This window comes from Ursus americanus, chromosome 1 (genome assembly GCF_024610735.1).
Source record: "Ursus americanus isolate L20-20 chromosome 1, mUrsAme1.1.p, whole genome shotgun sequence".
NCBI lineage: Eukaryota > Metazoa > Chordata > Mammalia > Carnivora > Ursidae > Ursus > Ursus americanus.
This window is the reverse complement of record NC_142127.1, coordinates 65,858,939-65,871,051: the sequence shown is the minus strand read 5'-3', so window position 1 is coordinate 65,871,051 and position 12,113 is coordinate 65,858,939. Positions and strand designations below refer to the sequence as shown.

The 12,113-nt window shown below is 33.4% G+C and overlaps 1 protein-coding gene across 6 annotated transcripts in view; it reads right to left on the bottom strand.

Annotated features, from left to right (window-relative positions):
• Positions 1 to 12,113, bottom strand: part of GLS (glutaminase) — a 79,503-nt gene that overhangs the window by 28,534 nt on the left and 38,856 nt on the right. For 5 of the 6 annotated variants that reach the window (XM_045806351.2, XM_045806352.2, XM_045806350.2 and 2 more), the window contains 5 exons: positions 9,443 to 9,509; positions 8,848 to 8,898; positions 6,211 to 6,387; positions 4,215 to 4,346; positions 849 to 941 (listed from right to left, as the gene is read on the bottom strand). In XM_045806351.2, the coding sequence (XP_045662307.1) occupies positions 849 to 941; positions 4,215 to 4,346; positions 6,211 to 6,387; positions 8,848 to 8,898; positions 9,443 to 9,509 (520 nt within the window). Of the gene's footprint in view, positions 1 to 848; positions 942 to 4,214; positions 4,347 to 5,965; positions 6,169 to 6,210; positions 6,388 to 8,847; positions 8,899 to 9,442; positions 9,510 to 12,113 lie in introns of those variants that run through there. The other variant, XM_087862166.1, reaches the window with a different exon arrangement.

Genomic DNA, 12,113 nt, shown 5'->3' with positions numbered 1-12,113 from the left:
GAAGTTACTTTGATCAGAACTAACAATAGGAAAATTTTCTTAGTATGCATAAAAATAATTTCTACTTATAAGAGTTTCATATTAGCTTCAAGTCTAATTAGTTATTTACTATAAACATTTTCCAGATGGGATATAAAGGAATTTAATTAAAACTCAAAACAAGTCCTTGTTCCAGTGAATAACTATGAAGACAAAAAATCTTGTTCCTGAAATTTAAGTCCTGACTCTTAAATATTAACTCTAAAGAAGTATATATGTGCAATAATATGAAGCCAAACACACTGATAAACAAATATTACTTTAAAATAAGAGTGTCAAGAATTCTGTATTAAACACTTTTTATAGAAAAGTATTTCACCTGTAGTGGCCAATAAAACTTACTTATGAGGCTTTGAAAGGTCTTTCACTAATACTCTAATCCCTTTCCCATTTATATATCCATCAACGTCAAAATAAACTTCAAGACTATAACTGACGAATATTTAAAGTAAAAACAAGGCTTTCTTTTATACCATGAAGCACTTTCCAATGTTGTTGTCTTGTAACAGAACCAATTCTTTTTTCTTTTTAGCAGAATCAATTCTTAAAAATATTGCTTAAAATAGCAGGAAAATGGGTGGTGGGGAAACTCTGCTGCTAGGTTAACCAGTTTAAATTTAAATAAAACAGCAGTATCTATATACTACCGTGTCCAGGGTAAAAATGTCAACAACTTGTGTACACTTATTTGTGATTAGCAAATATATGAGGCCACTAACAATTAAACTAAGTTCTATTCAAATAGGTTAATCTTATTTTTCTCTCGCAGAAAAACATTACATAATAATCTAAATAAGAATTTTGCTTACCCTTTGATCACCACCTTCTCTTCGAGGATCAAGTTTTTTTGCAAAATGTCTCAGATTATCATAGTTATGGAAATTACAGAGAGAAACAAGATCCTGCAAATAAACAGAACAGGTATAAGAAACTGGCTATTCATTGGCCATTGTTTTTTCATATTTTAACAAATCACACTAATATTATCCAACTTAACTACTATCTCATAGAAAATACCACTGCATGTTAATAAAGCAGCACAATGCATCAAAAAGAGAACTGAATCAGAATGAGAAGACATGGATAAAAAATCTGAGAACACTGCTTACCAGCATGACCCTAGGGCTCAACTATCAAATTGTTTAACTTTCATTTCCTATAAAATGGCCACTACAGTAATAGGCCATATGAAAGAACTATTCTATCAAATAACCAAAAGCACCACAAATATATAAATCAGTATTCTGGTTATAATCTATAACCTATAAGCAATCCAATGTCATCCTCTAGTTTTTGTAAAATATAAAACTGAAAAATAAATCAGAATTTTAATTGAGGAAGTTTGCAGAAAAATTACAGTACTCAATATAGAGTCTATGAAGTAGTAAATGTACATAAAACCAGAAGCTGAAATATTAGCAAACTTGGGTAACAACATAAAATACTGAACTAATCAAGAGTAGTAACAATTTTATTTTGCAGTGCTTATGTCCTCAAGAAAGAGACTTTTCAAGGGAGTTTATGGATAAAGATATTCAAACATGCAGATTAACAATGACATAATAAACTATAATAACCTTAATTTATGTTGGGCTTTAAATTTAAGCCTTTCCAAATTTAGTAACTTTACCTGAGTTTTTGGAAACAGAAAACTATTTAAAACCATGACAATTAAAACATCAGCTTCAAATGTAATTTTCTGTGGGAATGAGTATATGGGAGCTATCTGATAGAAGCAGTTTACAGCTCCTCTATGAATACTTTCACAGCTACCCCAGTAACTGGCAGACAGGCAGGCAGAATACCAAAAATCAATAAACTACTGAAATGAGTAAAACAAAATAGAATCACTGGATGGTTCTATGATCATGATCATATGATAATGTGATCATATCATGATCATGATCATACAACACCCATTCACGATAAAAACCTTCAACAAAGCGGGTTTAGAGGGGGCATACCTCAACACAATAAAGGGCCTTATATGAAAAACCCACAGCTAACATCATACTCAATAGGGAAAAAAAACTTCAGAGCTTTTCCCCTAAGGTCAAGAGCAAGATGTCCACTGTCACCACTTTTATTCAACATAGAACTGGAAGTTCTAGCCACAGCAAAGACAACAAAAGAAATAAATGGCATCCAAACTGGTAACGAGGAAGTCAAACTTTCACTATTTGCAGATGACATGATAGTCTATATAGAAAACCCTAAAGACTCCACCAAAAAACTACTGGAACTGATAGATGAATTCAGTGAAATCACAGGATACAAAAGCAATATATAGAAATCCAATGCATTTTTACACACTAATAATAAAACCACAGAAAGTAAGAAAACAATTCCATTTATAATTGCACCAAAAATAATAAAATACCTAGGAATAAACTTAAAAAGAGGTGAAAGACCTGTACTCTGAACTATAAAACACTGATGAAAGAAACTGAAGACGACACAAGGCAATGGAAAAGACATTCTATGCTCATGGATTGGAAGAACAAGTATTGTTAAAATGTCCACACTACACAAAGCAATCTACAGATTTAATGCAATCTCTATCAAAACACCAAGCATTTTTCACAGAACTAGAACAATCCTAAAATTTGTTTAAAATAACAAAAGACTCTAAATAGCCAAAGCGATTTTGAAAAAGAAAAACAAAACCGGAGATATCACAATTCCAGACTTCAAGTTGTATTACAAAGCTGTAGTAATCAAAACAGTATGGTACAGGCACAAAAACAGACACATAGATCAATGGAACAGAACAGAAAATCTGGAAATAAACCCATAATTCTATGGTCAATTAATCTTTGACAAAGTAGGAAAGAATATGCAATGCTTTAAAGACAGACTCTTCAATAAGTGGTGTTGGGAAAACTAGACAGCTACATGCAACATAATGAAAGCAGACCATTTTCTTACACCATACACAAAAATCAACTCAAAATGGATTAAGGAACTAAATGTGAGACCTGAAACAATAAAAATCCCAGAAGAGATCACAGGCAATAATTTCTCTGACGTTAGCTATCGCCAACATCTTTCTAGATAGGTCTCCTGAGGCAAGGAAGACAAAAGCAACAATCAAGTATTGGAACTATATAAAAATAAAGAGCTTTTGCACAGCAAAGGAAACAATCAACCAAACTAAAAAACAACTATTGAATAGGAGAAGATAGTAAATGACACATCTGATAAAGGGTTAGTATCCAAAATATATAAGGAACTGATAAAACTCAACACCCAAAAAACAAATTATCTAATTAATAAATGGGCAGAAGACATGAACAGACATTTCTCCAAAGACGTGCAGATGGTCAACAGACACATGAAAAGATGTTCAACGTTGCTCATCATCAGGGTAATGCAAATCAAAACCACAATGAGATATCACTTCACACTTGCCAGAATGGCTAAAATCAGAAACTCAAGAAACAAGTGTTGATGAGGATGCGGAGAAAAAGGAATCTTTGTGCGCTGTTGATGGGAATGCAAACTACAGAATGAAGGTTCCTTAAAATGTCTAAAAAAAAATGTTAAAAAAGAACTACCCTATATCCAGTAATCATACTATTCAGCATTTACCCGAAGAATACGAAAACACTAATTTGAAGGATATATACACCCCAATATTTATTGGAGCATTATTTACAATAGCCAAACTATATGGAAACAGCCCACGTGTCCATCAATAGATAAATGGATAAAGAAGAAGTGGTGTATATATATACACAATGGAATATTATTCAGCCCTAAAGAAGAATGAAATCTTGCCATTTGCTACAACATGGATGGATCTAGAGAATATAATGCTAAGTGAAGTAAGCCAGTCAGAGAAAGAAAAATACCATATGATTTCATTTGTATGTAGAATTTAAGAGACAAAACAAATAAAGGGAAAGAGATAAACCAAAAACAGACTAAACTATAGAGAACTGCTGGTTACCAGCGAGGTGGGTGGGGGAATGAGTGAAATAGGTGAAGGAGATCAAGAGTACACTTATCACGACGAACACTAGGAAATGTATAGAACTGTTGATCACTATATTGTACACCTGAAACTAATATATCATTGTATGTTAACTATAGTGGAATTAAAACTAAAATAACTGAATCATTGGATGGTTCCACTTATATGACCATTATTTTCATTAAGAAAATATGCTTACGTGACAGAAATGAATTCCCTTAACACTGTTGCCCATCTTGTCCAGAGGAGGAGACCAGCACATCATGCCCATGACATTGGGGACAACTAAAAGAATGCCCCCAGCAACTCCAGATTTTGCAGGAAGACCAACCTGAAAATAATTTGAAAAAAAAGGATATACATGTTAACATTTTAAAAAAAGAAAAGTTATGTCCAACAATAAGGGAATTGGTTTAAAAATTATAGTTTACATACACACAGAATTCTAACATTACAATTGGTGTAGAAAAGTGTTTTCCAATATGTTTATAATACAATAAATGAGAAAACACTATTAAACAGTTGAGACGTACTTGAATATAGAAAAATTTGAAAAGATACACTCTAAGGATTAAAGTAGATTACATCTAAATTGTGGGGCTATCCATGTTTTTATTTTAGTCTTTTGGTCTACATTTTTTAATTCTATAATAAACATGTATTGAAGTATAAAAAGTTACTTTGAAAAAAATATTCTATGACTAGAGAACAATGAGAAATTATATCTTCTTAAAAGAGTCTCTGTGGTATACTGTCAGAATTGTCTGAGGAATAGAGATAAGATGGTAATTCAAATTAATTCTCTTCAAAACTTTTAAGTTTGCATTATGCAACACTTGACAATAACTGTGATAAAAGACAATATTAGTATCATCAGGGCAGTATTCACTAACGGCTTACTAATATTCCAATATTGAATACCTATTGCTAGAAGTAATCTTGAACAAAATCTAAGAAAAAAAAAAATCAGCTGAATGGGATATACCAATTTACCAGGAATACAAGATACAAGGGACAATGGTATGGATGCAATAAGCAAAATCTAGACTGTGAGAAACTATACAGGATAAATGACCCAGTTTTTTCAACTAAAAATAACAAGAAAAAAGAGAGGTCAAGGGGGAGAACAGAGATTTTAGAAATAATAATAGGGGCGCCTGGGTGGCTCAATTGTTAAGTGTCTGCCTTCGGCTCAGGTCATGATCCCAGGGTCCCGGGGTCGGGCTCTCTGCTCAGTGGGAAGCCTGCTTCTCCCTCTCCCACTCCCCCTGCTTGTGTTCCCTCTCACGCTGTCTCTGTCTGTCAAATAAATAAATGAAATCTTTAAAAAAATGTATCAAAAATAATAAAGGGAGATAAAACCAATCACAGCATATGACCCTTATTTGCATCCCAAGTCAAACTAGAAAATAATAATTTATAAGACAATCCAGATCATCTGAACACTAAATATTTTGATGCTATTAAAGATCAAGATGTTTTTATCTTTTTAAATGTAATATGCTGCTATGGGTTTTTAAAAATGTCCTTATCATTTAGAATTATATATTAAACTACAGCAAGGGTGGGGAATAAGGATAAACAATATTGGTCATGTACTGATAATTACTGAAGCTGAGTAGTGGGTAACATTAAATGCATTTCTCTATTTTTCCGTTTTAAAATTTTCAATAAAAACTTTTTTGGGCATTATGTCTTCAGATAAGCAGAATGAGTTACAAAGTCTATACATTTCACAAGTGGACACAAATGTTCACAAGTGCACAACAGAGCTTAAAGCAGTATATTTTTGTTAAATATACTTTAAGTGCTTTAAAATATCTATGACAATAACCAAAGATGCTAAACATCACAATTATGCGCTCATTCTGAACTTAAGGAATTCTTGAGGTATGTAATCACCATAATGCTAAATATTAACAAGAAAAAGCAGAGAAAGTCTATACTAACCTTGTACATTGGAATGCCTTATAAGTAGAAGTGATGAGGTTCTATAAATTAAACTTCAAGTTCTTAAGAATATCTGGTAGACTGCTTAAGTCTATTCCTTGCCAAGTCTGTAACAAATTAACCTTGAAAACAAGTCTCTCTCTCAAAATGCGCAGCTTTAGAACCAAAGTTCAAACTGTATTTTTAAAAGAACTAGTCCAGGCTAGTTTTGTGCAATAGAAAATTAAGATTAAACAATTACTTACATGGAAAGCAAACTGCCCTGAGAAATCATACATGCCACAGGAATGCATCAAACTCAGTGTATTTCGAACTGCTTCAGGGCTCAGTACTCTCTCACCAGTAATTGGACAGAAACCACCATTAGCCAGTGTTGCAGCCATTACACTGGCTGATTCACAAGTTACTTCAATGGAGCATAGCTGAAAGGAAGAAAAACTCTGAAAATTTAGGTTCACATTATTTTTTGTACTGCAGTTGACGTCTAAGGAAATCTGTTTTATCTGGTATTTCATGCAGATCTGAAATCTTTCTTCCAAGGGGATTATTTTAATATAACTTGATAACATTCCAAAGATTTTAATTTGAACAACGTTCAAGCCCCTTTAAGGCTTATCCTGATTTGCCCAGTTATCTAGTCTTCTAATGGCAAAACTAGGATAGGAAAAGCCAGCCCCTAAGCACTAAGATTTATAACTGACCCAAGTGATATACAAAGTTGTTTAAATATTAATACTTTCTGTAGGATACACTAACAATTATTTTTAAATCAAAAGAAAAAGGAGCCATGATATTATTTTTAAGGTAAAGCAACATACATCAGTAGTATGACAGACAGCATCTACATGAGAAATTGCCAATTTAGGGAAAAAAATGCTAAAATGCCTAATATTTCACTATAGCAAAGTTTAGCATCCCTATGTTGTAACATGCAAAACATTAAGGGAAGAAAACTCTAAGACTGCTCTAGCCTGGATATGCTGTGTGCCTAAATCAAAATGCTACCTTTTAAACCACTTATTAATATTCAAATATTTATTTGGTATTGATTATGGGTGCTGGATAAACTATGATCAATAAAAAAGGCAAAGTCCAGGTACAGTATAATTTGAAATTTTTGCATTTAAATATAATCAAAATAATGGAAATAGTTTATCACAGCAAACCCAAATTTACCCATAAAACTGAAACAATAAATATGCTCCATTTTATTTTTCCTTAACAGCAACCAAAACTATGGGGGGTAGGGGAGGAAGTAGAGGAGAAAGAGGATGAGAAGGGGGAGCAGGAGGAAAAGACTAGGTTCTCAACTTGCAAGCCTTCCTTACTCATACTTCAAGATTCTACAAGAGGCACAAAAGGGTTTGGAACAGCAAGAAGGAAAACTAATCAGGTACAGTGCATTAATAAGGAAACTGACTGGGAGCCACTTTTTGACTGACTTTTACTTTTATTTATATTAAAATCTCCTCCCTATTTCTTCAAAACTACAAGACCTACTTACTATACTGACCCAGACAGCAAAGACTTATAGTATATTTAATCATGAAAGTCTTCCTGAAATAAAGAGGATTTAAATTCCAATGGTCATTTCCCAATTTATACTTAGTATTAATTAGAATTTTGTTTGTCATAAGATGATATACTACTAATTTGACAAATCCCAATCTGAGAGAACTTTCCTGATACCCTGATGGATATTCAACTACATGCAGCCCTTCTCCAAAAAAGTGTTTCTATTGTCTTCTCTTGATTTTTGCCCAGAAGTGCAGACATTTCACAGTAGATTAGTAGCATCTAGGCTGTAATAGCCAAAGTAAAGTACGTATACCAAAGAAAAAGAAGCATTAATGTATGGAAGAAATTCATATGGGTAGGGAAAAAAACAGGGCTACTGGATAAAAGTAAATATGATGCTATATTTTATATAACACCTTATAGCTTCAAAGGAATTTCACACACATCATCTCAAGGTAATGCAGAAAGTTAGGGCAAGCATGTGCTACACATAATGAAACTAGGTCTAAGTAACTGAAATTAGGTCACATGGCTAAAAAGTGGCCAGATGAGACCTTGATTTTATATTGATATTCTGGATTCTCGATTCACAGTTCTTCACATTGGCAGGTGACAAACTGCCATCAAAATCTACTTCATTATCAACCTCCCCTATATGTTCTTGAAGATTACTGCAATATTGAAATTCAAGCACTTCTTCAAAAGTAAAGACAGACAAATGTAAGGTTAACTAGAAATCAGTAATAATTAATTTGTTACTATGTAGCTTGATATCATAGCCCATCAGAGGCACCAGTGGTATTAAATCCATAGGAATGAATTGAACTGAAAACACAGCGAGAAAAGAGCAATGTCCAGGAAGGCTATTTAAAACTGAGTTCCATAACCACAGCAGATTATGTGAGTGGCCCACCTCCCTCATGAATGTGGAGAGCTACTTTAACTTAGAAAAAACCCACCATATGACACTGCAAAAATGAATTAAACCAACTGAGAAGCTGCTTCTTTAAGATGCTGAATATGAACCCTCTGATAAAGAAACAAATAAATCCTCCAAACAAAATTGAAAAGCTAAGAAATCAGCTTAGTTTATAATAAGGACAAGCCAATTTCTGGAGTTATACATAATTTTTGACACTTCTTAAATATAATGTTTTTACAGAAAAAAACTCCATATTACATTCTGAGGCATGACATCTTAGGAGAAAAAGACATGAAATTATCTTTCATGAAGGCTTTTTTTGGAAGGTCAATGGTAAATGTATTTTATCTTAACCTGGAGCCATGATTTCACAGACATTTATATTCTGCATAATGTGACATACCCATTTATATATACAATTCATAGAGTTAAAGTAAATTACCTGGAAATAGAAATCTAATATACCAACCATGTCTGTGCCTTCTGGAAAACACTGAAAAAACAGAAAGGCGGTAAAAACAAGAATATATGCACATAAGTAAATGACACATAAAGATTACATTTAAAATGTACACAAATGTTTCATCTTGAGAAAATAGCACATAACCTATAAACAGTATAAACATAAAATAATGGAGAACAATAAAGTAAAACTACATCACATACAGATTTCTAAATACTAGTTTCACAATGATAAATTGATTCATAATTCTTGAACTAAATTACTGGACCACCCCTTAAAATTTAAAAATCAAATGTAATCAACAATAGTCTGGCATTATACTTTTGGAAAAATGGGCTAATCCTTAAGCAAAACTTGCATTAATATAACTAGTCAAATATTTGAATACTGCCAGATATTAAACAGATTTAAAAATATTAACATTTTGATACCATTAACTCAAGAGTGTTTTGCAAAAATTCCTGCACCTTAAATAATAGGTAGTTGCTTAAAAGCTATTGCTGAGATCTTAGCATACATATTAATGTATTTTATTAAATAAAATAATTTGAAATAGAAACAAAAATTCAAAAACCTTTTTTTCTTTTAGGTAATATCCTATTGCAAAATTTCGATCTCCACTTTCTCTTTCAGACTGAAACCTAGGAAGAAAAGAAAATTGCTCTATTTACTTATTTTCTGTCAGAGTATGATTGTTCTGTAGTTTAATTTGTATAGCAACGTATAGTATAAAGAACACTGACCTAAGAGTTAAGACTGCTAGGTTCCAGTCCCAGTTCTGTCAATACGCTAGCTATGTGTCTTGGGGAAGTCATTTAAGTGACAATTCTTTTAGCTTTAACTTCCTCTGCTGTAAAAGGACTGAAATGAGCTAGGCCCTTTCTAATCTTCATATTTTGTGAGTAAAGATAATTTTAAAATTATCAAATATTCCACCATTAAAAAATATACTAAAAAGTTGCAGAATCTTTTGGATCCTCCGAAAATATAATAATCAATTCCAACTTGATTATGGAAATTTCACTGAGAGAGGAACACATGAAATGGGCCTTTCAGCATTTGTTGGATTAACAGATTTCAGGGGGAAGCCTAGGCAGTGGCAAATTCCATGTAGCACAAAGTTAAAAAATATAAAAGCTAGAACTTCACTGAAGAATGGCACATATTCTGATGTATCTGGAAAACAGGGTTCATGGAGAAGAGTGGAGAAACATCAAACTAACAAAGGAGACTAGGACCACATTAACAAGACTGATCAATGCTAAAAATGGCTCCTGACTGCCAACAAAATGAAAGCTTAAAGGCTTTCAATCAAATTACCTTTTCAGATCTACATTTTATTTTTTTTTCAAGATTTTATTTATTTATTTGACAGAGATAGAGACAGCCAGCAAGTGAGGGAACACAAGCAGGGGGAGTGGGAGTGGAAGAAGAAGGCTCACAGCAGAGGAGCCTGATGTGGGGCTCGATCCCATAACGCCCGGATCACGCCCTGAGCCGAAGGCAGCTGCTTAACGACTGCGCCACCCAGGCGCCCCCAGATCTACATTTTAGAAGGATAAGTATGACATCAATTTGGGAAAGGGGAAAAAGAAAGGATGACTGAGGTTACTAGGAGACCAGAGTAAAAAGAGCCACCGAAAGCCTGAACTTCGGTAGTGGTGATAAGAATGGAAGGAGAGGTATGATCAAACATGAGAGCAGTTCAGCAAATTTTCCAACCTGACGGGAAAGAGATTGAAGTCTGGTACAAAAGTCTAGATTTCTAGTGCAGTCTACTGAAAGGATAGTGATATCAACTAATGGGAACCCTGGAGCAAAGAGCAGTTTGAGAAGAAAGAGAATGAGTTTTAATTTAACAGATTTAATTTGCAGTACATTTGAGAAATCAACCTACAAGTGTCCAGAAGGCTGCTGACAAAAGAGGAACTGTGGGTGACACACTTTGCATTATCGATCATGGACTGGGGGGTGGCAGTCCCCCCTAACTATACATTTTAATGTTTCTAAGGTCAGAAAAGCAATGCTGAATGTGGAAAAACTCTTGAAAATAAACTTGTCAACTTGCCATACCTTTAAAAAGAATCAGCATAGTGTACTAACTACTCAGCAATTATCACAATGCCTAGCATATAGCTCTGTCCAACAAACACTATCAAGTGCCTATTATCTGCCAGGTAACAGGAATACAAAAATGAATTAGAAGATACTCTATCCAGATCTAAAGGAGATCAGAACTAATAGCAGTGATGGGGCAGAGAGACACAGAGTAAGCTCAATTAAATATGGTAATATGAGACCACAGAAGAGAGGTGAGATAAGATTCATGAAAAACTTCCTGGAAAAAGATACTTTAGCTGATGAATAAAGTTGGTACAGCAGACAACCTGAAAATTTTTGCCTCCTGAAATATGTAGTACAAAGTATCACCTAGTTAGTAGTCATGCCAAAACTGTTTCAGCTTTATCTAACCACAGGAAACAACCAGACCTATTCAAAATGGAGAATATCCACTATAGGCCATGGGCCAGACGCAGCCTGCTGCCTGTTTTTATAAATAAAGTTTCTTGGAACACCACCTCATATTGTCTATGTCTGCTTTCCTACAAAAATAGTAGAAATGAGTAGTTGCCACAGAGTCTATATGGCCCACAAGTCTGAAATATTTACTATCTGGTCCTTCATAGAGAAAGTTAGTTAATTCCTGCTTTGTAAAACAAATGATTGGCACTCCTCAAAGAAAGCCATTTAATAAAATTTTATTAAGCAAGGGTGTAGGGGGCAGGGGGACTCTTCTATTTTAATAAAGCAAAAGAGACATAAATGTATTGCATGAACCTTGATTAATTCCTGGGGGCAAATGGCCGTAATAGGCATTTAGGGGACAATTAGGGACATTTACATATTAATACTTTTAAATTAATGTTAATGATCTTAAATACGTTGATGGTATTGTGGTTATATAGGAGAATGTCCTTATTCTTAGAATATACATGTTGAGTTATTTAAGGGTGAAATGTGAGATCTATAACTTTATTTCTATTAGTTCAGAAAAAAAAAAATCCAATCATATACATGTATATTTACATGTTTGTACATATATAGAGAGATACACGTTTTTAAATGCCTCATTTAAAGAAAGAGATTGAGGAAAAGCAAATGAGACAAAATATTAATCAGAAAACATAGGTGAAAGATACCCAGATATTCATTGTTTATTCTTTCAACTTTTCTGTAGACTGGCA